At 33.8% G+C, this 26,690-nt stretch overlaps 3 protein-coding genes, 1 long non-coding RNA gene and 1 other non-coding gene across 5 annotated transcripts; 4 read left to right on the top strand and 1 right to left on the bottom strand.

Annotated features, from left to right (window-relative positions):
• Positions 1-1,099: 1,099 nt before the first annotated feature.
• Positions 1,100-5,230, bottom strand: LOC110787494 (CASP-like protein 5C1). Its single transcript, XM_021992120.2, has 3 exons — positions 4,901-5,230; positions 2,178-2,310; positions 1,100-1,568 (listed from the first exon to the last, which is right to left on the bottom strand). Exons 1-3 carry the CDS (start codon positions 5,032-5,034, stop codon positions 1,374-1,376), a joined length of 462 nt encoding a protein of 153 aa, XP_021847812.1. The 5' UTR covers positions 5,035-5,230; the 3' UTR covers positions 1,100-1,373.
• A 3,072-nt stretch (positions 5,231-8,302) lies between these two features.
• On the top strand, positions 8,303-12,929 carry LOC130470601 (uncharacterized). Its single transcript, XR_008931316.1, has 2 exons — positions 8,303-8,729; positions 12,672-12,929. It is a non-coding gene; the product is annotated as an uncharacterized lncRNA (long non-coding RNA).
• Positions 12,930-13,867: 938 nt separating this feature from the next.
• On the top strand, positions 13,868-17,200 carry LOC110787492 (pentatricopeptide repeat-containing protein At1g20230). Its single transcript, XM_021992118.2, has 2 exons — positions 13,868-15,094; positions 15,510-17,200. Exons 1-2 carry the CDS (start codon positions 14,497-14,499, stop codon positions 16,976-16,978), a joined length of 2,067 nt encoding a protein of 688 aa, XP_021847810.1. The 5' UTR covers positions 13,868-14,496; the 3' UTR covers positions 16,979-17,200.
• A 3,582-nt stretch (positions 17,201-20,782) lies between these two features.
• On the top strand, positions 20,783-24,611 carry LOC110787493 (vesicle-associated membrane protein 724). Its single transcript, XM_056839852.1, has 7 exons — positions 20,783-20,984; positions 21,659-21,803; positions 22,015-22,135; positions 22,389-22,451; positions 22,627-22,715; positions 22,808-22,854; positions 24,544-24,611. Exons 1-7 carry the CDS (start codon positions 20,783-20,785, stop codon positions 24,609-24,611), a joined length of 735 nt encoding a protein of 244 aa, XP_056695830.1.
• A 181-nt stretch (positions 24,612-24,792) lies between these two features.
• On the top strand, positions 24,793-24,876 carry LOC130471245 (small nucleolar RNA SNOR75). The gene has a single exon (XR_008931904.1). It is a non-coding gene; the product is annotated as a small nucleolar RNA SNOR75 (small nucleolar RNA).
• Positions 24,877-26,690: the final 1,814 nt, after the last annotated feature.

Raw genomic sequence — 26,690 nt, 5'->3', positions numbered from 1 at the left:
TCATTGGATTTGTTGCTAAATACTTGCTTTTCAATCACGGTGTGTATATTGTGTAACACATCGGAAGATGAAGCAAATAGCAAACCAATCTTATACACGCTTACTTGGTGCCCAATCTCAGGCCTCCAAAGACCCACAGATATTATACCCCTACGATTGCAAATATTTACAAAAGATGTCCAACGAATTCCTATAAATACTTTATAGTCACAAAACTTTTGAGGTATTGAATTCTTTCTGCATAGACTCGATCTCTCTCTCACACACACTTGCAACACGCAACTGACTTGAGCGTTGGTGAAAATTCTCGAGAACACCCCCGAGGTAGCTGATCACTTGGTTGATTTAATAGAGCTTGACAGCTTGTATTATCTTATGATCTTATCCGATCTATAACAGCAATACCAGATCCAGTCCAAATTGCCAGATGAATATCCAATCTGATAACAGCACTTCTTATGACACTTCTGTGGAATTCTTTTGGTAAAAACCTCATTTCTCTAGTTTTTGGGCCAAAATTCACCCATAGGCCCAACATCCTACATTTACTGAGACTTTATTTCTTCATTGCTTAATAATTTCTATAGTTTTCTTAAAATCAGATCAATTAGAAAAAATAGGCCAGAAACTAAATAAACCAAACCAGATGAAGAGAACAGAACCTCAAAACTGGAGTCAAGACTAGAGTGAGTTCATATACAAATTTAACATGTACCCAACAACAACAAAAACACACACATGAATTATACATATTCTTGCAAAACACCACCTAACAATTTATTAAGTGTCAAACCACATGGTCCTTAAAAAAAAAAAAGTCAGACCACTTTGCATATCACTCACCTTCTACCTAACTAGCACACTGCTCCGTATTAGACATGTTCTGACAGTTAAGTAAATATCAAACGATCTTATAGGAGAATAATACAATAGTATTCATCCTTATCATTATCATTACCCTGTTGTCTCAAAAAGGCTCCTGCACGAATTGGGGTAAGAGGGTCAGACGTACGCAACCTTACCCCTGCAATTGCAAAGAGATTGTTTCCAATTAACCCAAAAGCAATAACGGGACAACAACGTGACGACCATCTTCTAATTCATGAAAAGAAAGCGGTAGTAAGAACCATTTTGATTTAGTCCAATACAATACAATAGTATTACAATACTTTAAAAAAATATGGAAGTATAAGAATAATTGTTAATTTTATCTACATGTTTGTACAGTATATAAGACATAATCATGTGATGCATCCAATACCATTGTTTCTTTTGGCAGCCAACTTCTATTTTTTTCTCTCCTATTTTTAACATTTTTTCACTATCCATATAACCAGGCAAATCTACTATAAGGAATATGTATACAAAACCAGCTATAATTTAGGAAGGATCCACAAGTTAAAGAGAGAAGAAGCAAAAGACAGAAACCAAGACAAGAAAGCCATGGCAGCCGAAATAGAATATCTACTGCAGATCTTCACCGGGCATGGCGGAACCATTTCCGCCATCATGACTTGTGCAACGCTTGCGGTTGAGCAAGCGGCTCCTAGTGAAAGGAATGACAAAACCTGTAAATGCACAAGGAAGAAAGAAATTAGACCTAATCATCTACGGCCCGACCCGAAAAAGTACAGGTTTTGGCAACCTCAAATACGCATCTTTAGATCAAAGCCCGAACTCAGCCCCAAAACCCGTTTCAGCCCAAAAAGCCCGCACCAAAATTGCGGGTTTGGGCATGAGTTTTTGTGTTAAAACCCGGCACGAATTTTGACCACCTCTAGAAGAAATTAAAATGTCTGCCAAGTGCCAACAAGACCTGATCAACATGAGTTCAGTCCGAAAATTTGCGGATTTGGACAGATTTTTTAGGCCCATTTTTCGGGCCTGACCCGGTCCGAAATTGTAAAATTTAGACGGGCTTTGGGGCAATGTAACTACACTTTTAGTTATAAATTTGAACCGACCGGAAAGCCCCGCATTTTTAGGCCCAAATTAACGGGTAAGGGCACAAAAAACTCCCGTATCTTGGCCTGGCCCAACATAATGGGTTGAATTTTTATGTCGCGACCCGGTTTGAACCCGTCCCAGCCCGTCTTTTGATCAGCTATACCATTAACACAATTGCAACATAAGATTCAAGAATCATAAATTAATCGGGATAGTGTAGATGAAAGTACCCAATCTCCTACAACAATAACGGTCATTACTCCGGGTTGACGTGTAGGGCGTTTAACAAAGACGGAATAGCCATCAACTAGTCCCAATGTCAAACTCCATGGAATCACCAAACCCATTACCGTTACTAAGAAGCTGCACAAACATAAGGAAGAAATATATTATCATGCATTTTCAAGATTACATGGAAATGGTTTCTTGGTAAACATAAGTTCAAGTCTTAGAAATTGATCCCGACAGTATACTGAATTCCAAATATGATAAGCTTCAGAGTCATAGCAAGAATACAAAAGACAACGATGCTGTCTTTTGATGATAATGGTTGGAACATTAAAGTCATATTATCTTGTATTTTTATCTTCATCTCTTTTAATTAACATCCCCGTGAAAATTCTCGAACATTATAAGTAACCAAAACACAGATATTACAATGTAAAATGAAAAATAATAAGCCGTTCTGTGGGATATTTCTTAGCTGGAGATACAAGCAACCAGGGTATGTTCTAAGCAACGAGTTTGACGTAAATGTATAAGCTTGTTTTTTCCTTGATTACTGTTCTTAAATATTTTTTTGACAAAAGAAATCCTCTTCTTAATCCTACTTCATTTACCCACAAATAGTAGTCAGACTGCCTCCAACTCTCCAGTAGATAACTGGACTACTAATAATAGTTTCTTCTTGATCTTGTGTACGTTCAATTACAAGAACAAAGTTCATTCAAATTCATGCTTAATAAAGCAGAAGAATCAAGTTGCTTCTTGAGCTGGTGTTCAGTAATAACAACAAATTCATTCAAATTTCGTTGATTCTTAGTAAAGTAGAAGAATCAAGTCATCTATTGGTGTCTAGTACACTAGAACCAGTAGGCTCACCATGAGAATCAAGTTCAGCCTGTTCGGCCAAAGGGAAAGGATGCACTAGGCTGAAGGACTATGCTGGAGATTTGTACAGTGAGTTACAGTTTTTAACGTACTTGTCACCATATACCCCTAATTTCTCTGGAAGATTACTCTCAGTAACATTTGACCTCAAACGCAATAACAAACATCAATCAACAGCCGACAGTATCAGCATGTGAATGATCAAAAAGTTGATCAATAGTTCAATACATCAATTAACCACCTAATTAAGGACCAAAACCCCTCCGACATGGTTCGTGCCATCACCCAATTCTCTAATTAAGGACCAAATCCCTCGACGTGGTTCATGGCATTACCTAATTCATTAATGAAGTATCAAACCCTTCAACATGGTTCATGACATTACCTAATTCATTAATGAAGGATCAAACCCTTCGACATGGTTCATGGCATCACTTAATTCATTAATTAAGGACCAAACCCTTCAACATGGTTCATGGCATTACCTAATTCATTAATGAAGGATCAAACCCTTCGAAATGGTTCATGGCATCACTTAATTCATTAATTAAGGACCAAACCCTTCGACATGGTTCATGGCATCACCTAATTCATTAATTCCGGACCAAACCCCTCGACATGGTCACATGGTTTATGCCATCACCCAATTATCTAATTAAGGACCAAACTCCTCAACATGGTTCATGCCATCACCCAATTCTCTAAATTAAGGACCAAACCCCTCGACATGGTCACATGGTTTATGCCATCACCCAATTCTCTAAGAACCAAACCCCTCGACATGGTTTATGCCATCACCCAATTCTCTAATTAAGGACCCTTTATGGTTCACGCCATCATCCAATTCTCTAATCAAGGTCCAAACCCCTCGACATGGTCCATGCCATCACCAAATTCTCAGGTCCAAACCCCTCGACCATGGTTCATGCCATCAACCAATTCTCTAATTAAGGTCCAAACTCCTCAACATGGTTCATACCATCACCCAATTCTCAAGTCCAAACCCCTCGACCATGTTTCATGCCATCAACTAATTCTCTAATTAAGGTCCAAACTCCTCAACATGGTTCATACCATCACCCAATTCTCAAGTCCAAACCCCTCGACCATGTTTCATGCCATCAACTAATTCTCTAATTAAGGTCCAAACCCCTCAACCATGGTTCATGCCATCACCCAATTCTCAGGTCCAAACCCCTCGACCATGGTTCATTCCATCAACCAATTCTCCAATTAAGGTCCAAACCCCTCGACCATTGTTCATGCCATCACCCAATTCTCAGGTCCAAACCCCTCGACCATGGTTCATGCCATCACCCAATTCTCTAATTAAGGTCCAAACCCCTCATCATGGTTCATGCCATCACCCAATTCTCAGGTCCAAACCCCTCAACCATGGTTCATGCCATCAACCAATTCCCTAATCAAGGTCCAAACCCCTCATCATGGTTCATGCCATTACCCAATTCTCAGGTCCAAACCCCTCAACCATGGTTCATGCCATCAACCAATTCCCTAATCAAGGTCCAAACTTCTCAACATGGTTCATACCATCACCCAATTGCTGGGTCCAAGCCCCTCAACATGGTTCATGTCATCACCCAATTCTCTCTAATTAAAGTCCAAACCCCTAATTATCTCACTAATATCTTCTCTAACTAAACAATTCCACCCTTCCCCCAAACCAAAATCAAAACTTTAATCACAACTCAATTAAATTAAATGAAAAAACCCCCAGAGAATCCCAATTGCAAACCACATGCATACTGACAAAATCCCAATTGCAAAAAAAAACAAAAAAAAACATGATAAAATCAACAAAGTGAAGTAATAAAAAACATACCAGAAAGCAGTGTAGCCATAGAAATTAACATCAAGGCACATGAAGAAAAGGGAAGCGGATGAAAACAAAGTCTGACCCAATCGAAGAGCTAAGCTTGCGCTTGTGCCCAACGATCCAGGCATTTCCTCTAACATTTTGACTCTCTTTTCTTCTTAATTTTATTCCTCATACTTTTTTTATTGCAAAGAATTTATTAATTTTGGTGTTATTGTGGAAAAAGGGAAAGAAATAAATTGAAAAGAGCATAACAGTTTCCCACCCACCACTCGTCAGTCGTCAATCGTCAGCACGGTGGAAATCAATTGTGTGGAATGAGAGGGATTCTACATTTCTACGTGGATGTCAAGGTTTATATCTATGACTAATTGACTATGACCATATTTGTAGATGGAATTCATTTTCAATTTTATTTGGAATATATTGACTTTTTGGCGTTTGAGGGGAGTTTTAACAAGTTTAAGCAATTAAAGATGGCTCTCATCCGGGCCGGGCCGGGCCGAGGAACAACACGGCCAACACAATCACGGCTTGACACGAGGCACGGGAAAGTACAACCAGATACGACACCTTATGATACAACAAAATACGTTAAATTAAGTGATATTACGGTTAGGCATGGAGGCATGACCCTACTCGTCACACAAGGGCACGTGGGCTTCGGTTGTGCACATGTCGCCTTTTTGAAAATTTTGGACCAGCCTAGCATGAAATAAATAGGCTTGGTGTAGGTTGGGCCCGTCCAGCCCAATTCACATGGGCTCGACACGAAGCACGACCTGACCCGACCCGCGTCCATCTTTACTTGAATGGCCGTTGCCTTTCCGATATAATTCCAATATAATGCAGCAGAGTAGCCACCTCAATATAATTGCTTTTTTGTTTTTGGTGCGTGGGTGGAGACAAAATGGCGACTAATGTATGTGCGATTTAACTCTAATACTTTGTAAACTTGTCCTATTCACTTGAAATAAGAAGTTCTAATCTAGTCTGACTTGAATTAGTCGTGTCTCTTTAGTCTGTATTGTAAACCATTTTTATAAGCTAATTTTAAAAAATTATTATTAATGACATTTTGTTAGATTTGTAATTTTGTATTAACATGTACTTTTGGACAAACTAATTTACATTTTTTTTTTTTTTATGAAAGTCGAGTTGAAGACTTTTTGAGTGAATTGAATGTTCTGATTTGATACTTTGTATGCATCACTCTCAAACTTTTTAAGACTTTGTTTAGATAGACTAATATATATGCATGTGATCGGTGTGTAAAGTTTCCTACGAAATACTTCATATGAATTATCGCGATTCTATATATAATGCTACATGCCTACATCTACATTTTTTATTTTTATTTGTTTATTAGCTTTTAAACCTCAAACTAAGCATCTAAAGTGCATACTAGAGTTATAGAGCATAATTAAAATTTTCCATAAAGAAGCCAAACAATATAAAGAAAAAAAAATGTGTACAAAATTACTAATTTGCAAAAAGAAATGAAAAATTAATCAAAGGACAGTATGAAATTGTTGATATCAACCATTCTTTTTGTCATCCACTTACTTTTGGTCATGATCTTTGGTTGGAGGAGATGCAATCATGCAAAGGCAATATACATGAGAGACTTTCTTCCTGATTCCTTGTTCATGAATGTTGTTTTTACAAGCATATATATACGACCAATGTTATTTACTCCTTTACGGTACTCACAAACTTTATAATTTATTAATTTATCTGTTCGGTTTTAGTTGCAATCTTTTCTATTCTATCCAATTTTTACAATGCAAACTTTTTGGAAAGACCATTTAACGATTAGACAACTTTGTTGTCACCTAATGAAATCGATTAGTTAAGCACTAAACCAATTAGTTAAACAATGAAACTGATTAGTTAAGCACTGAACCAATTCGTTAAACAATGAAACTGATTAGTTAAGCAATTAGATCAATTAGTTAAGATTTTATGAGCTTTAGTTAATATTAAGTTTGTTCAAAAATCTAATCTAATATATTATATATATATAAAGGAGGCATATTTGCTGAAATACTAGAGCGCCACCTAGGAATACTAATGGTTTCGGCCAATGAAAAATAAGATTTCTATTTTATTTTTGAATTAAAAAAATCGAGTGCCACGTAGATTATTAATTAGATGACACATGGATATTTTAATTGATTAATTAACTAATTACTAATATATACAACTCCATCCAAAATCAAACACTCAAATAATTAAAAAAAAATCTAAAATAAATTCATCCAAAATCAAACACTAATATAAAATAGAATTTAATCCAAAATCAAACAGCAATCCAATATTAGAGCGCCACGTAGGAAATCTAATGGTTTTGGCCAATAAAAAATAAGATTTCAAAATTATTTTTGAATTATACAAAATCAAACATTAATCCAATATTTGAGAGCCACGTAGGAAATTTAATCTAATGGTTTTGGCCAACGAAAAATAAAATTTCAAAATTATTTTTGAATTAAAAAAATCGAGTGCTACGTAGATAAATAATTAGGTGTCACGTTGATATTTTTACTAATTAATTACTAATATTACACATACAACTTCATCCAAAATCAAACACTTTGATAATTAAAAAATAAATCTAAAATGAAATTCAATCCAAAATAATAATAATAAAAAAAACTAATATAATCTATTATATAAGTATAAGATTTTTATTTTAACTTAACAATTTAATAAAATCCGTGCATCGCACGGGCTAAAATCTAGTAATAACTATTTAACTCATAAATTTAACTATTTGTTTTTATACCTTATATTTTGTTATTCAATTAGTTATGATTTTATTACTTTTAGTTATGTTTTACACTGGTTTAGTTAATATCAAAAAAAGTGGTCTAACCCGTTAGACGGTCTTAATTACACAAAAGCTTTTGTTTTTACAATGTAAGTGGATAAATAATAAATTATTTAAATTATGGAGTACTCCCTCCGTTTCGAAATAATAGAAACGGTTTACCTTTTCACGCTTGCCAATGTAAATGTTCGGACACTAATATCTTCAATTTTGTATTCGTAAAATTTATAAAAAATTGATATTCTGAAAGTATATATCGAGACGAATCAAATGAGATCCTACCCGACTATATTTTTCCTTACCCATAAATCACAAATGATTGTCAAATTGAAATTTGTGAATAATATCAAAAGTCAAAGTGTCCCTATTATTTCGAAACGGAGGTAGTATATTCATGCCTCCGGGGAATTGAAGAAAGTTTATATTTTCAAGTTCCTGTTAGAAATCAAGTTAGACAGTTTTGGTTAGGTGAGAAACCCAAATTTTCTGTATTAACTAGTTCAGAACCCGTGCCATGCACGGATGTTTATAATTCCTTTTAATTTATTATTTTTATATGTTCATGTATTGGAAATTTATTGAGATCATTATTTAAAGTAAAGGATACATTCCTGAAAATTGGGTAAGAAATTATGAATTAAAAAGAAGATACTGTATAGCCAAATAATAAAACTAAAAGCCAAATGATGCAAAAAAAATAAAAAAATCCAAATGTATAAATGATGACCCAAAAGCAAACTCTTCTTTTAATAAAAAAAAAGCCAAACTCATATGTAAATGTACAAAGGCTCTTCTTCATTCTTCCTTCTTCCTGTACTTCATCTTCTTCGTTCATCATCTTCCCCATTCCTATAGATCAATAATCCAAGTGTAAATTCCGGAGCATAAGAGGCTAATCCAAGTAAATTGTACTAATTTCTGTGAAGACTCGGCAATGATTTTGCGTACGCAAGCAGAACAATGGAAAATCCTACAATTACATTTCAAGATCAAACTTAAGAGGTAAATCCTCATTTAATTTCGATCCTAAAAGTTTTAAAAATGAATTAGATGCTACGCATGTGATTTCCAATTTATTTAGCTACAATGAGGTGATAATTTTTTCCAATTTATTTCAAGCCCCTGTCAATTAATTTCCAATTTATAATTAGGTGTTATTTTTTCAATTTATTTCAAGCCATCACTTCAACGAAGTCAATTTTATGTTTTAACGATTCTCTTTAGTTTCGCCATTAATTAATGTTTATAGAATTTATGGTTCTTTAATTAGTTTCGCCATTAATCAATACACATAGTTTCGCCATCATTCAATAGATATAGTTTCGCCTTAAATAGATACAATTTCGCCATTAATCAATACACATAGTTTCGCCATCATTCAATAGATATAGTTTCGCCTTAAATAGATACAATTTCGCCATTAATCAAAAGTATAAATATGAGATTGTTATGTTAATAGTTGTTTTTATGTATGGATGATAAGCTGATTAAAGTATTACCTAAATGTCTTATTGTCAAATATTAGTATCTTTGTATTTCTCTAGCCTCTAGTAGTGCAAATAGAAGACTTCCTACAAAAAAATAAAAATGGGTTATAAGTTTCTTAATTGAGACAATAATAGAGCGTGAAAAAATACGGAGTGAAATTAAAAGTTGATCAATGTAACAATGTAGTGTGGAACACACAATATTACATAGTTCTTAAAATAGATGAAATTTAAAGGAGTGTCTTACTAAGCCAAGTTTTGGAATACTTCTTTGTATACTACATTGGTGTTAATTTTGACGCCATGAATTTCTACAGCGAATGAATATTGTTCGGAAACGAATGTGTAGTACAATTTGTGGATAAACGTGTATCATTTATATAGTGTAGACGTAAAATAACCAACCTATCTTTTTATGCCTAATATCAAGGAGAAATTTTAAATACGTAATTGTTTAAATCATAAGATTTTGTCGATTATTTTAAAAGTATTAAAAAAAGTTGTTAAAATGATATTAACTGTACACATTTTCATATAATAAGGATATTCTTTAACTGCATGCCTAATATCTAGGTGAATTTTAGATACGATATTTAGATGTTTTTTTACTGCATGCCTAATATCTAGGAGATATTATCAAAACCGTACAACAACCTTATTTAAAGACTTATCACAACTTCCTTGCTAAATATTAAATATTAATAATACTATACTAAGGATCTAAATATTAATGATACTAAATATCTATGTGCAATAACCTTTTATAATCACCATTAACTTTCGTTATTAAACTAAAAAATATATATATAAAAGTTTAGGCGGGAAAATAATTGCTAAGAAAGTGACACGTGTACCTCGGGAAATTTTCTGGTGTTTGCTTTAGTACTTCGTATATAGTAAATGATGTAAATCGTTTTTTGTTTCCTAAATTTTAGATACTCCGTTTATTTAGGGAATTTGATTTTGTAACTTACTCCGTATTATTTTTTCGGGTTAGTTAGTCTCAAATCTGATGTTATCTTTTCCATAGGATTTTGTAAAGATTGATGTAATCAATGAAATTTATTCTACTTTATTTTGTACGGTTGATTTGTTCTACTTTTCGATATATTCCATGTATTTTTGTTTTTAACTTTTTCTATTATTATCATTTATTTGAAAATTTTGATTAAAAATTAATTTATCTATAAATATTTAAAAAGTAATTTAAAAAAGAAAAATAATAAGGATTCACCAGGAGATAACACGTGTCATTCCTGGTGTCTCTTTTAGTATATAGTACTCCCTCCATTCCTTTTTGTTGTTCCCATTTCCTTTTTTGGCGTTTCTTTTTGTTGTTCCCCTACTGAATCTTTACTATTTTTGGCCATAATTTTTTTACCAATTTACCCTAAGATTTCCCACTATTTACCAAAAAACCCTAAGATTCTACCCTTTTTCCACCCTCTTTTTCCCCACCAACCTTATTTAATTATTTAATCACTCCCCATAACCCAAACCCACTCCCCGTCCCTTTCACTCCCTTTCACTCTCTCACCTCTTTCGGATGTCTCTCTCTCTCTTCATTTTCTTACTCTCTCTCTTCACTCTCTCTTCATTTTCTTATCTCTTAGTCTCTCTCTTCATTCTCTCTTCATCCGTTTCTCTCCTCCTCTCAACTTTTCACTCTCTCTCCTCCAAAATAACTCTCCATTCTTCAGATCTAAAAACGAGATCACCGCCACCACTGCAACCAAACCTCCGCCGCATGTATTATGGCTTTAGATCGTGAAATTCGACCATAAAAACTCTAGATCTAGAGTTTTCATGGCCGAATTTGACCTCTAAATCCTCAAAATCGTGAGTGATACTAAGGATCAAGTGAGTATTAATTTATTTTTGTGTGTGTTTTTGTCGAATTTTTGGGTGATTTTTGTCGAAAATTTGGATTGATTTTGGTCGTTATTTTGGCTGATTTTTTGGGTTAAATTTGGTGGTTGATTTTGGGTATAATTTTCTCGAATTTCAAGGTTTAATTTTCTGTTTTTTAGTCGAATGTCTGGGTTTAATTTTCTCGAATTAATTTTGAGATGGTTGATTTCGATATTTTGACGAATTTCTTGGTTAATTTTTATTGAATTTTTGGGTTGATTTTGGTCGGGTTTTTTGGTTGATTTATGTCGAATTTTTTTGGTTGATTTTGGTCGAATTTTGTTGATTTTTTGGGTTGATTGTGGTCGGATTTTTGTCAAATTTTTTTGGTTGATTTTGGTCGAATTTTGTGGGTTGATTGTAGTTGGATTTTTGGGTTGATTTTGGTCGAATTTTTGGGCTGGTTGTTGTCGAATTTCTGGGTTAATTTTGGTTGAATTGCTTGTCGAATTTCTAGGTTGATTAATTCGAATTTTTGGGTTGATTTGGGCGAAATTTTGGGTTGATTTTCTCGATTTTTTGGGTTGTTTTGGTCAAATTTCTGGGTTATATTTTGTCAAGAATAAATCTAGAATTTCTGGGTTGAATTTTGGGATGAATTTTGGGTGTAATTTTCATCTGGGTTTATTTATGTCGAACTTCTGGGTTCATTGTACCGAAATTTTGGGTTTATTTATGTCAAATTTTCTTGATTGTTTGTTTTGTTTGTTGATTTGTTGATTTCAAATCTGATTTTTTTGTTCGAATTTAATTTGGGTTTTTTGTTCAAATTTAATCTTGGTTTTTTTGTTCGAAATCTTGATTGTTGATTTGGTCGAATTATTGATTGTTTGTTGAATGTTTTGGTTTGATTTTTCTTGATTTTTTTGGTTTGAATTAAACTGGTTTTTTTTTTTGTTGTTAATAATAAAATATCTCCTATTTATCTTATTTCTTTAATATTTTCTCTCTCCTTCCTTTATTTTAAATATATAATCTCTTACACATAATCATTATTCTTACACCCAATCATTATTCATATCCCAATACAAATAAAGATTCAGTTTTCTTAAAAAACCCCCAACATTCCTTATGGGAACAACATAAAGGAATGGAGGGAGTAATAGATAGATAGATAGATTGATATTGAATGTTGCGTCTCTTTGATTTATGACTTTGCCCTAATGGTTACAAGACTAACTAACACAAAAAGTGATAGCTGCAATATTAGAGGCATTATGTGAGAAGGGTGATTCTTTTAGTAGTTTCTTTCTTATTAAATACGGAATAACAAACTTTTTAATTCCTGAATACTAATTTTATGTAAGATATTTTGGTCAAAACAATTACTGTATATTTCTATCTTCATCAACAATATTTTTTGTTTAATAAAACTTGGTCTAACGAATAAGAACAAATATATCTTCTTTTGCCGTATAAGAATTTGCCTTTGTTGAATTTGTCACATTTTTTGTTGAATATTTTTGAAAAACTAATACTCCATTGTTTACATTAATTAATTTGTTTTATGTACGGCTTCTTATATACAAAAATAACCGCATTGCAGACGCAGTTAGGGGTGTTCAATTGTTCATAGGTCCAAACTCGGACCGACTCGGATCGGATCGAAGACCGAAATTTTGATAATTCAAGATTTGAAGAGCGGATCGATTATGCTTGGATCGGATCCGAAACGGACCGGAAAAATCGGTCCAAAACCCGGACCGGACCGGTTTGGACCGGTTGTAGACCTAATTCTATATATTTTTTATTTTTTCTAAAAATTATGGTAAAAAGAAAAATATATATATAAAAATAATTGTTTAAGGCCATTTTTGGAAGCTAAAATTAAATACTCCGTATATCACAATATGAGTAATATTTACAACATATTAAAGGAGAAAATTAAATTTTTAAATAGTTTATATTATATTTTATTAAGAAAAAATTGGTTCGGTCCAAAATCGGATTTTAGATCGGATCGGACCGAAGACTGGACTCGGTCTGACCCGATCCGGTCTAGGTCGGTCCGGTCGACCAATTTTTGCACACCCCTAATTGCAGTGAGAACATTTACCGAAAGGCTTGACTAATAAAAGATAACTAAGACAACTAGATCAAACAACACGTAAGAGCAACGCCAATGGTTGCATTTAGGGACTTGCTTGCAATTTCCAAAACTTTCAAGCAAGTAGCTTAACCATTGGAGCAATTTTGTTAAACTAGCTAGACAAAGCAAATTAGCTATACCAAGCTAATTAGCTTGGGAAAAAAATAAGCTTTTTTTGCCCTAATTATTAGGAAAGTAAACGTAAGAATAGCATAAAAAAATTAAAAAAAGAAGTTAAAACAAAATTCAAGCTACTTGCTAACCATTGGAGCATGTTGTTGCTAGAAAATGTTGTTGCTTGAAAAATTGATGTGTGTTGTTGCTTGAAAAATTGATGTGGCATACCAAGCTACGATGATATTAGCTAACCATTAAAGATGCTCTAATACTCCCTCCGTTTCTTTTTGTTTGTTACGTTTGGACTTTTGCACGCTTATTAACATACAATAAAGATTCTTTTCCTTTTTTATTAAAAAATAAATCAAAGTAAAACATCAATCCACTAATCACTACAACAACCAATAAGATTGTTTTATTTATCAAAATGAACCAATAATGGAAAAACACAAAAATTGCTAACTTAACATACTTGGGAAATTATAAATAAATTTAATGAGTTGAAAAAATTAGACCAATTAAAATTAAAAGTTGGCACAAAAAATGATAGTATAATAAGTTTATAAAAGGAAAGATTCTCTCACGTAATAAACATTGTGAAACACTCTAATAGGAATACGTAACAAACAAAAAGAAACAGAGGGAGTACCTTTTACCAGATTTCTTTTTGGGTAAATATACTCATTTAAAACACGATTATTATTTCTTATATAAGGAGCTGTAGATGCATACTCTGTGTCGATGTAACCCTAACGAAGTACTTCCTCCGTTCCACAATAGATGTATCATTTCTCATTTGCGCACTATTCATCAATCAATTTTAACAACATTTCTTTCACTGTTGTGTACTCCATAAGAAAAAATATAGTCAAGTGAGATCCTGTTAAATTCGTATTAATGCAAAGATTTCAAATATCAACTTTTTATAATTTTTATTTACACGCTTTTAGAGGTATTAATGTTTAAATAAGCGCATTGACATACGTGCAATGAGAAATGATGGCATCTATTGTGGAACGGAAGAAGTATTAGAAAGTACTCCCTCGCTTATTCACTTTAGGTAAAGTCGTTAATTTCAGTTAAGAGCTAAAACCGTTTTTCAAATTATACGCCCGCCATAACCATCTGCTACTCGATCTGCTACCTCAATATCTGGAATCAAACCATGCGTTTCAAGTTACCCAGTAACATCTCACCCCAACTCGGAGAAAACCTCCTTAAACCCATTCTAAACTCGGGCGATTTAACTCGTGCACGCCAACTGTTCGACAAAATTCCTGAACCAAATCTACATTCTTGGACAAACTTGATTTCTGCATACACAAAGCAAGGTCTTCCAAACGAAGCAATCAATCTGTATTCTCTATTCAGGAAGAAGAACGACATTCATCTTCCTCCTGATAGGATACTCCTTCTATCAGTTATCAAAGCTTGTGCTGCATTTGCTGATCTTACAAAAGCGAAAGAGATTCATGAAGATGCAGTTACATATCGATTTGTATCTGATCTTAATGTGGGGAATGCTTTGATTAATATGTATGGGAAATGCAAGTTCTGTGAAGGTGCTCAATCTGTTTTTGATGGGTTGCCATTCAAGGATGTTATTTCTTGGACCTCATTGTTATCAAGCTATGTAAATTCTGGGTTTTTTAGGGAGGGTTTGGTGACATTTCGTGAAATGGGGTTGAATGGATTGAGGCCGAATGCTGTGACCGTGTCTTCGATTCTTCCTGCTTGTTCTGAATTGAAGTGGTTCAATTCAGGTGGGTGATTCCAAATCAATAACTGTTATTGATTGAATAGTATAAATCACTTGGCAAAATCGTACATAAATAGACTTTCAAGATATACATTTAACTTCAATGTTTATTCATTTAAGTGGTTGAATTCAGGTGGGTTATTCCAAATCAATAACTGTTATTGATGAATATTATACATCAAAAGGAAAAATCGTAAATAAATAGACTTCCAAGATATATACACATTTAACTTCAATTTTTATTCATTTTAAGCTCACATATTATCATGTTAACTTCAAATAATATTCTGTTAGCCTCATATTTTATTCATTTTTTTTCGTTTCATTTTTTATTTCCACCTTTTTTTAGTTTTTCTACCGATTTATTTACGAAAATGTCATGTTATTAACAGTTATTGATATATACTTTTCCAATTCAGGTAGACAGATTCATGGGTATGTTGTGAAAGATGGGGTTGGAGAAAATGCATTTGTTACTAGTGCACTTGTTGACATGTATGCAAGCTGCTCGTGTTTGAAAGAGGCACAGTTGGTATTTGATCATATGCTTGTACGTGACATCGTCTCTTGGAATGTTATCCTATCAGCTTATTTCTTGAATGGGGAGTCCGAAATGGCTCTTAGCCTATTTGATGAAATGAGAACACAAGAAGTGACATTGAACTATGATTCATGGAATACCGCGATTGGTGGGTGTGTTCAAAATGGAGAGAACACACAAGCTCTTGAATTGCTTATCCAAATGCAAATTAAAGGGCTTAAACCGAATCACATTACCATAACTAGCGTTTTACCTGCATGCTCGAATTTAGAGAGTTTAAGGAAAGGAAAAGAGATTCATGCATACATATTCAGGAATAAGACTTTTTCTGACATGACAACTACAACAGCCTTGGTGTATATGTATGCTAAATGTGGTGAGCTTGAGATTTCGAGTCAAATATTCAATATGATGCCTAGAAAAGATGCTATAGCTTGGAATACCATGATTATTTCAAACTCCATGCATGGGAAAGGGGATGAAGCTTTGTTGCTCTTCAAGAATATGATAATTTCTGGTGTTAAACCAAATTCTGTTACCTTTACAGGAGTTCTTTCTGGTTGTAGTCACTCAAGGCTTGTTGATGAAGGTATTCAAGTTTTTCATTCGATGAGAGATTACTTCATTGAACCCGATGCAGATCATTATTCTAGTTTAGTTGATTTACTTAGTCGTGCTGGTCAACTCGAAGAGGCTTATGAACATATTCAGAAAATGCCCATGAAAGCTACTGCTGGTGCATGGGGTGCTTTACTTGGTGGTTGTAGAGTGTATAAGAATGTTGATTTGGCACGAATTGCTGCAAAGAATCTGTTTGAGATTGAACCTGATAATCCTGGAAACTATGTTTTATTGTCTAACATATTTGTTGCTGGTAAACTGTGGGGGGAAGCTTCTAAATATAGGAAGATAATGGAAGAAAAGGGGATGTCAAAACCACCCGGTTGTAGTTGGATTCAGGTCAAGAACAAAGTTTACACATTTGCAGTTGGTGATAAGAGTAATGAACAGAGTGATGAGATAACCAAATTCTTAAATGATATCAGATATAAGGTAAGATTGGCCGGGTATTTTCCAAATACTGATTTTGTTCTGCAAGATCTGGATCAAGAAGAGAAAGAGGAAGTCTTGTGCAATCATAGCGAGAAGCTAGCAGTTGCTTTTGGGTTACTGAACTTGAACGGGGAATCTTCAATTCGCGTGTTCAAGAATTTGAGAATATGTGGCGACTGTCATAATTTCATTAAATTCACAGCCAAGGTTGTTGGCATACAGATAATTGTTAGAGATTCCTTGAGATTTCACCATTTCAAGGAAGGTTTATGTTCTTGTCGAGACTTTTGGTGAGCAAAGAAAAGTATTTGGTGTATGAAATGAGGATGCAATCTATCTGTGGTGGTACCATGTTAGTCATGCAGTTTGATACACAGTTATAATGCTGTCTAGCGTCTGGGAAACTTGATTCCTGTTGCTGATAAGCATTGCAGGCACAACTGATGAAATGAAAATGCTGCTCAAAATGGACAGATATTACAGGGGAGAAAGAGATTCAATCAAGTTCGAGGATTTTAGGCAATGTATTCAATGGTAACTCCAGTATAGTTCAATTTATAGATATTAACATAGTTCATCAGGCAAAACTGAAGGTAAAACCATCATATGTGCACTCATAGTATTCTGATTCCGGAACAGCCTGTGTCATTCTGATCTGGTATTGACAACAAACTTTAGCCTGGATTTTCTTGTTATTGCTCAGGTCTCTAGACATTCTATAAGATGTGGAAGCCTTTTTGTGGATTTTATTTAATTTCATAGGGAGTCACAAAGACTAAAAGCTAGATGTGCTTCAAACATAGATCTTAGATTAATCTTAGGTTAGTGCCACACTGCCACATAGAGATCTTATATTGGCTAGCATCTGTAAATATCATGAAAGTAGGTTCACCCTTGAGCTAGTCCTGTAGAATTAAACAAACAGCTATTGATTTCAAAACTGCAACCATTGAGACATTTGTATGAATCTATATTGTGGGCTTTTGAAACAACAGAATATTAATATGATGCATTATTCATCCATCTCAAGGTTTCTGATGTAGGAACTATCTTCCACTGGTTGTTTTTCATTTTTGCTCTTTCCTGGCCCTACACAGTTACACTTGTTTAGGTTTCTGAAACTTTCGGTGCATATTTGGTTTCGAAATTTTATCATTTGATTGCAGGATGTTTATGTTGTTTTAAGCAGATTAGATTGAAGAAGTATGTTCCTAACTATCAAGTGACCAAGCAGTCGTTGGTCGATCTGGTTTAGATATGATGCAGGACAAGAGATTTTCTATAATATAAATTCACAAATTTGAGACTGACTTCTTCAGAACATGATAACAAGATGGATAACTTTTGGTAATCTCACCTTGGGAGTATAAGAATTGTCTTTTAAGATTGTAACAAAATGAGCTAAATCGTCATTTGTTCATATACACAAAAATGCTGTGTTGCTCAAGCCGAGCATTCTAGGATTCAATGTTCACATCGGGTTCTAGGCCTTTGAACCTAAGAAACCACCTGATAGCTGTACAGTTGGTGAAGTGTTCTTGTTCTTTTTGTTCAAATTTCTCATGTTCTTATTCTCTTCTTCAATTTGGCAATGCAACAGAATTTTAATGATATGATTGGATCAAGTGAGATTTGAAGGATTCGTTTACCTCATTATGTAAGTCAAATGGTGCAGGATTTTGGCATTATGGAACTATAGTGGAGCACCCTCAGATTTTTGTTGTTCTTGTTGGACTCAAGACAGAACGTTGCGGGTTGGGTCGGGTCGGGTCAGGGTCGGTACGGGTCAAAAGTTATCCATGGAAGAACTTTGCCATGTTTCCCTGGTGAAGGCAAACAAATTCTAGATCCTTTAACTTTGAGGTAAATCTTGCTCTAACTCTTATCATAGATTAATCTTTTATGAGTTCGATCAGCATTAGCTTGTTTTCTTAAGCAGTCACATTTTTTGTCAGTTTGATGAGAAAAAAGGCTGTAAAATTTATACGATATACTGTAAAACTGTAAAATACATACACATGATCAATAATAAAATCCATTTAATTCATGTGGGTATAAGAACTTGAGTAATATTTACTTGTCATCATTCAACAAAAATCAATCTTGTAACATAACAAATTGAGCAGTGTGAGCACTAGACTCTTTGAAACTTTCCCAATTGTATTCATGAATCATATGCAGCATAGCTACTGCACCTGATTTGGAACAAGATGGTGCGTTATTCATTGTCAGGGCACTCTGCAGTTCCAAAGGGATTATGGTGTACATAGAGTCCCTTGTTTACTCAGAACAGATAAGTAAATCTATTTCTGTAATTCATGCAGTAAACTACTTAGGCTCCTTTTGGTTTGGTGTAAAACGTTTTCAATACAAAATGATTTTTCATGGAAAACATTTTCCAAGGGAACACACAATTCCCAACTATTTTTCCTTTGTTTGGTTCCTTAAAAGAAAATGGGAGAAGATTGTGAAAATTGAGGGTAAGAAGGGAGAGGGTGGTAAGGAGCAAAGGTGGAAAAGTGGTTTCCTTCCCTTTCAAATGGAAAAGTTTTTCCACCTTTGAGCGAGTTATGGAAAATTGGTTAGTAATAGGAATTTTGCATCCCTGGTTTCATTTCCTCAATTGTATCAGAATTTTGTATTTCTGCTGGGAATTCTTTGCCAGAAAAGTTAGAATCTTGGTTAATCTAGCTGTCTGATTTGTTTAATTTTGACTTTTTGCGATCTTATTATAGTGAATTGAAGTAATACTCATACTGGTTTGATTGTTAGAAGAAAAATGTTTGTTTGTTAATGGATGATAGGTCCATATACTCATGATGTTGTTCTTCATTTTGCCTTTGCCTAAAGTTTTAATCTGTAGAAAATAAAAACCATGAAATATTAGGGTGGTTCCAAATGCAATACATGTTCAACAACTGCATAAGATTTGGAACCGTTTTCTAGCCACATAAGTTCACATGATCTTGTAGCTTCTTGTTTGCTGTTCTATGCAAAATTTGACTTGTATTGTCTATGAACTAAAGGAAAGAGTGCCTAACAATATATCCAGGGAACTTACCGAGGCAGTGTGAATTGAGAGTTTACGGTCTAAGGTTGCAACTTCCCTGAGGATTTACCTTATAGGGTTGCATGAATGCTTCCTTTTCTGCCCTGTAAAACTGTGTACAAGAGAGCTTCTTTACAGGGGAAATATGATAGCTTTTATTATTGGTGTATATGATTTGGATAAATAGATATTAACCAGTAATGAGGTAAGTCAATGTAAATGTAGGTTTTAAAATGAAGTCAATTTTTTGAATAAATAATGTGATAAGGTGAAGGATATTTGAAAAGAATATGGAGTTCCAATCCTTAGAACTTTCTCTCAGGTTGGAAATCAGTCATTGTCAACTCGTGTTCATATTGGAAGGTTCATCAAAGATTAGTCCATATTATAAAGGTACTGGATTAAGTCCCGTGCACGTACGGATATTTTAAAATTATAATTTGACCATCTTTTTATAAAATATTTGACTAACAAAGAATTGTTCGAAAATAAAGTAGTATGGAGTACAAAAGATTTTGACAGACTTTTAAAAAATAAATAATATTTACTTATATCGGGGTAACTTTTAAGCATTTCTTTTTGGTAAATTTACATCCACATTACAATATGTATTGTACTCCATGTGTAATTATAAATTTGTAGATAACTAGACTGTAATATATAAAAAAACGAGCCTTCTAAGCTTTACAGAGTAAAATAGGAATAACTAAATGACATACTGATGTTCCTTGGTCAAGAATCAAGATGACCAAGATATTTGGCAGGAAGGTTCATCAAGCTTAGTCAATAAAACTAAATAGTTTTACCACCTTTTTTAATAAGGAAATGAAAAGGTCTTCTTAATCCAACGCTGATGATTTTTGAAGAATGAGACAATTTCAAACATCTGAATTCTTCAAACATAATAACTTATACAATTTCACCATGAAATTTCAGCTTTAAAAAACCTTAACAGGTGAAGAAGGAAGCCAAAATTAAGCGGATTTCCTTATTAATTTTGTGCAACATATTTAATTCAGAGCTCTGTTACTTGTCACTTGAAGATATATATGGGTCAAGAATGGATTATATACAGTTTTGTAGCTCGAGGAACGGTCATATTGGCCGAGCACAACACCAAACCCAGCAACCTGCCAAGCATTGCTGCTCAATGGATTCAGAATCTTCCTTCTGATCCTCACAAGAAGTTCACCATGAAACATGATGGTCACACTTTCAACTTCCTAGTCGAAGATGGATATGGACCATATGGTAGTCATTATACTCCATCATTAATTTTTTAGGAGTTACACTTACCATTTCAAGCTGTATTTTATTAGGAGTCACACTTTTATTTTTAGTAACTTTTCTACACCACCTTCTAATTATTTAATATATCTAATTTCCTGTTAGGGACGACCACTACAATAAGCTCCCTTCCTACTTTGATTAAAATACTTTTCCATCGTCTTTTTTCTATTTGTTTATTACTCCCTCTCCCACTTGCTTTATTAGTTTTAGATTATAGGGTTTTTTGGTATTTATTACCTTGAAAATACACCATTTTTTTATTTACCATCTTATGAAAAAATTATTGTTATTTATACTACCTAAAGTATGTTTTGCTTTTGGAATCACTACCCCTTTACGGTTTTATCATTTTAAAAGTAGGATATCTCTTTCGTTTCTTAATCGTATTAAATGATTCGAAGCTCATTCTCCTCCTTTATGTGTAAGGATATCCATAGAGACTGTGCTTTTAAAATTATGTCAAAAGAAACGGATTAAAAGATATATAAAACGTATTTAAGGTAGTAAATTACAATAAAAAAAATTATAAGGAGTTGATACAAAAGTGGTGTATTTTTAAGGTAATAAATACCAAAATTTCCTAGATTATACTGTGTCTTGTTATGCTTACGTTGTACTGTTTCCTAAATGTGCAGTTTACTGTGTTATATCCAGAGAATCTGTTGGAACACAACAGATCTTATTCGAGTTCCTCGACCGTATCAGACAAGATTTCAAGAAAAGATATGGTCATGGTGAAGGGGATGCAGCCACTGATAGAAGTCTTAGTAAGAAATTCGGGTATGTTTTAAGCTTCTTGCTAAAACAGAACATTTAAATACTCAATTAGATTATGTTGAGTATGCAGATTGCAGATAAATAATTTGAGCTGAATTTTATTATGTGAAGTCGGGTTTTCCTTTGTTTGGTTCCTTGATCAGTACCACTTTTGCTAGTATGATCTGTTTTAAGTAGTTGATTAGTGTAAAAACCGCGTGTTAATGATGAACAGGCCTATTATGAAGCAGCATATGCAATGGGTTGTTGATCATGCTGAAGAGATTGACAAAATTGCAAAAGTAAAAGCTCAAATTTCTGAGGTCCAAGTTATCATATCTGACAACGTAAACAAGGTACGTAAAGAAACAGAGACGTGGTCAAAGGAAAATATGTAACAAATGGGAAACTGATTTTGGCACATCAATAAATTTGATTATGGCACACCCATTGTGAGTAAAGCACGGAAAACTGTGTCTTATTGTCTTTTTTTGGTGTGCCTAAATCAAATTTTGGTGTGCCAAAATCATTTCCCTAACAAATGCAAAACGATGGATCGGATGATTGTTGTTAAATTTAACTCTTTTTTCGGTACGGCTCGTATTCTAGGTTATTGAGAGAGGAGAACATATAAGCTTTGTTGTAGACAAGGCTGAGGCGCTACACGACTCGGTAATTCATTCCTAAACTTTTAATATTCGAAAAAAGTTGTACTATCTCCGTTTCTTAATGTTCTTTTTTCTCTTTCATTTCTAACTTTTAATATTCGATAAAAGTTGTACTATCTCTGTTTCATAATGTACGAACCTGAATTCATTTTTATTGTGTTTCAGTCTCTTGAATACAGAAGAAGAGCAGTAGAGATAAGAAGGAAGATGTGGTACCAGAATGCAAAAACAAAATTAATTGTTCTGGGAATACTATTTTTGATTCTGGGTTTGATTATCTGGGCTTCAATTTGCAATGGATTTAACTGTGCCAATTAACAAGTTGTCATTTTTGGACTGGATGTGTATATTGTGTTGTAGAATTAGGCTTCTGGCTACATATGACTTTTCTTTGTGGACTTTGCAAAGTAATTTTGTTTTAATTTAGTAGTGATTTTTTTTATATTTTTTGTGACACAATTGATGACAAAGTAGAGTAAAGATCTTAGTTGACACTAAAGTATGAAGTATATGAAAGAATTAATCCTCTCATAAAAAGCAAAAATAAATATTGAAGCAGGGAACTGACGTACTTTAAAATAACTTATTTTTTAACCAGCATATAGCTATATGTGATTTAGCGAATTCTTATTAACTCTTGTGAAATTAGTACCATTGAAAGTTATCAAGGGTGAACTTAGTTTGAAATGCGATGATTGAGTCATTTGAATTTGGATTCGAGCTATTTGAATCGAGTCAATTCAATTTCATTTCTATTATTTGCCAAATCAAACAATGGTCTAGTCACATTAACAACTGCATAAAGTAAATTTAGTATGATTATGTACAAACCAACTTTATTAACTAGTCAAATAAACGATCATCAACCTAGTTATTTCGAACAAAACGATTTCATAAATAGTTACAAAAAATCCGGTTACAATAAAATATAAGTTCATATACATTTAGAATCCATATAATTTGAGACAAAGTCAGTTAAAGTCGAAAACCCTTAACCCGTTTGGTTGTTGGCAATCAATGGTGGGATGGAAATATATCTTAGTGTTATTTGGCAAGAAAAGTCACACTATACTGTCAATGTTAATAAAAATTTGTCTTAAACTTTGTGTTTTTCTTCATAAATTTGTTTTCATATCCAATTTGCATTCATAAATGGTAATGAAAGTTTATGAAGATAAAAAATGACAATTTCCAGGAAACTAGCATTACTATGGGAATTCCATTTTCATTAAGACCATTTATTGCCTGTTACCAAAAAGACCATTAGTGTTATTTTGGGTGTTACCAACCGATTCACCCTTAGGGCTAATATGGATTCGGGGCGAGTTTTGACCGGATACGTTTAAGTCCTATTCCAGGTGTTGTTGCGGGGGATCGAACACGCGGTCCGCCCTGCTAAGTTCGGTCTTAATCACTAATGAACCAACATGCAATTGGTACAGACCATTAATGTTTGCTATAATGTGGAGTGGAGTGGAGTGTTTTTCAAGTGTAATCAACACCCTAAAAATGAAGGGCACCACCACCAAAAACATCCATCAACCAAACTCTCTCCCCTCCTTTTTCATCATTATTCAACAAAAAGAAACAAAAATGATGACATTATATACCTAAATTTCCCTAATCCCATGTTAAAATCATAATTAGATGGGGGTGAGTTGATTGGAATAAATGAATAATCAAGAAAAAAAAAGCCCGAATGAGTGGAAAATGGGCCTGGGCTGAACATTAGACCAAATGATGATTTGTTTTGACTTTCAACCCTAAAATCACATCCTTTTAACAACCCTAATTTTCCCACCACCACCACATTCCCGCAACTATATTAACCCGCTTTAACTATAATTACATCATCTTCTTCCTTTTCCTTTTCCTTTTCCTTTTCTCACTCATCTCTTTCTCTATCTTCTTCCTCTTCTCCTCTCTTTCGCCGCCATTGTTGCTGCTTGCTTTTGCTGCTTGCTTTTGCTGCTGTTGCTGCTATTGCTGTTGTTGAGTTTCACTTGTTTTTGCCTTTTACAAATCGGTTTTAATCTCAGAATCTCTTTAATTTATATTTCTGGAAAACCTGTTGTCCATTGTTGTTGTTTCTGCAGCTGCTGCTGTATTTGTTGTTGCTGTTGTTGAATTTCACCTGATTTTGCTTCTTACAAATCGGTTTTAATCACAGAATCTCTTGAATTTATATTTCTGGAAAACGTGTTGTTCATTGTTGTTGTTTCTGCTTTCGTCGTCGTTTAATTTCACCTGCGTTTTCTGGTTACGAATCTGTTTTAATTTCGCAAATCTCTTGAATTTGATTTCGCAATCAGTTGATTTTAACTTTCTGGAAAAATTGGTTGATTTCTCGGTGATGATACAAAACAGATGACGAGTCCGATCCATTCATAAAAATCATGACGACAAAACGAGGCATTTGTCTGAGAGAAATCCACATCTTAATTCCAGTTATCTTGATTTTAATTTCATCCAATATTTTTGAATTAATTCCTGGGTTTGTTTTTTTGTGAAACTCAATGTTTTGAGTTAGCTTGAAAGGGAAGTAAAAGCAGCTATGATGATAAATCAATGACACTCTCATTGAGTACATGAGAATGGTATTATACCATTCATGATTATTTTTCAAGCACTTTTGAGCTGCATTTTTCTCCAATTTACCTGTTTTTTCTCACCTGAATTTCAAAATTAAATTGTTTTTTTTTGCCTTTTGTTATGCCATTAACAATGCATTTAATCATTTTCCTATCATGAGATGAGCTTGAAAGCAATAATGGTTTCTTAATATGTACTACTGTGGTAGTGTGGTCCATCATATTTTAGGTCCTACTATTTCACTACAAGGGGCTTGACTATTGGATGTAAACTACTTCTATTGATGTAAATTTATTATGTTATTGTTCTACTAACACTATTAATTTCTACTAAAATGACTAACTTTTTGCTTTATTGGTATGGACAAACTAATTGACAAACCAATTTATAAAGGTATGATAAATGAATTTTTGAGGTGACCTTAAAAATATAAACTAGAGACAAACCAATTTATAAAGGAATTTTTGAGGTGACCGTTAAAAATATACTCCCTCCGTCCCGGAATACTCGACCCGGTTTGACCGGCACAGACTTTAAGGGACTTGAATTGACTTATTTAATTTAATAGGTAGTAGTTGATAGTGGGGTATTATTTTAATGTAGTTAGTGGGAAATGTGTGAATGGGTGGGGATGGGGAGAGTAGGGGTTGAATTTTTAATTATTTTTTGTATGGAGTAGGGGTAGGTAGGTTAATAGGGGTGGAGTGAGAAATAATATAATATTGTTAGAATATTTCCATTTTTAGAAATAGGTCAAGTATTAAGGAACGGCCCGATAAGGAAAACAGGTCAAGTATTCCGGCACGGAGGGAGTAAACTTGTATTGACAAATTTAATGACAAACCAATTTATAAAGGAACATTTGAGGTGACATTAAAAATAAACTACCCTTCGTACCCTGTAATTGATTGTTTAACTTATGCAAAGTGTGTCTGGTAGAGTGATATCCATATACACGAAATTTTCAAAGAAGTATCTATTATAGATTTATAGAACAGAGAGGACACGCGACTTCTTTTTGACACGGGTTTGATTCGAGTCAAGACCTATATGTATATGTCCTTCCAAAATGCCTATTACTCGTGTTATGTCCTGTTCTTTTGAACTTAATTTTACTAAATCGAAAAGTACTACTACCTCCGTTTCTTAAAAAAAATTATGCTTTGAAAAATGTGTGTAAAGTATAAAAACTTTGATAGTGGGGTATTATTTTAATCTAGTTAGTGGGAGGTGGGTTAAGAGGTGGGGTAGGGGGAGAGTAGGGTTTGAATTTTAATTATTTTTTGTATGGAGCAGGGGTAGGTGGGTTAATAAGGGTGGAGTGAGAAATAATATAATATTGTTAAAATATTTCCATTTTTAGAAACAGGTCAGTATTAAGGGACGGTCCGATAAGGAAAACAGGTCAAGTATTCCGGGACGGAGGGAGTAGTTGATAGTGGGGTATTATTTTAATGTAGTTAGTGGGAGGTGGGGGTAGGGGGAGAGTAGGGGTTGAATTTTTAATTATTTTTTGTATGGAGTAGGGGTAGGTGGGTTAATAGGGGTGGAGTGAGAAATAATATAATATTGTTAGAATATTTCCATTTTTAGAAACGGGTCAAGTATTAAGGGACGACCCGATAAGGAAAACAGGCCAAGTATTCCGGGA

The sequence above is a fragment of the Spinacia oleracea genome, chromosome 3 (assembly GCF_020520425.1).
Source record: "Spinacia oleracea cultivar Varoflay chromosome 3, BTI_SOV_V1, whole genome shotgun sequence".
In the NCBI taxonomy this organism is placed as follows: Eukaryota; Viridiplantae; Streptophyta; class Magnoliopsida; order Caryophyllales; family Amaranthaceae; genus Spinacia; species Spinacia oleracea.
This window is presented reverse-complemented; position numbering and strand designations above follow the sequence as displayed.

Coding starts and splice junctions, on each gene's coding strand:
- LOC110787494 (XM_021992120.2), bottom strand. CDS start 5,034: ATGTTAGAGGAAATGCCTGGATCGTTGGGCACAAGCGCAAGCTTAGCT. Junction 2,311..4,900: donor TATGGCTACACTGCTTTCTG/GTATGTTTTTTA, acceptor ATGTTTGTGCAG/CTTCTTAGTAACGGTAATGG. Junction 1,569..2,177: donor TTATTGTTGTAGGAGATTGG/GTACTTTCATCT, acceptor GTGCATTTACAG/GTTTTGTCATTCCTTTCACT.
- LOC110787492 (XM_021992118.2), top strand. CDS start 14,497: ATGCGTTTCAAGTTACCCAGTAACATCTCACCCCAACTCGGAGAAAAC. Junction 15,095..15,509: donor ATTGAAGTGGTTCAATTCAG/GTGGGTGATTCC, acceptor TTTCCAATTCAG/GTAGACAGATTCATGGGTAT.
- LOC110787493 (XM_056839852.1), top strand. CDS start 20,783: ATGGGTCAAGAATGGATTATATACAGTTTTGTAGCTCGAGGAACGGTC. Junction 21,804..22,014: donor AGTCTTAGTAAGAAATTCGG/GTATGTTTTAAG, acceptor AATGATGAACAG/GCCTATTATGAAGCAGCATA. Junction 22,716..22,807: donor AATACTATTTTTGATTCTGG/GTTTGATTATCT, acceptor ATTGTGTTGTAG/AATTAGGCTTCTGGCTACAT.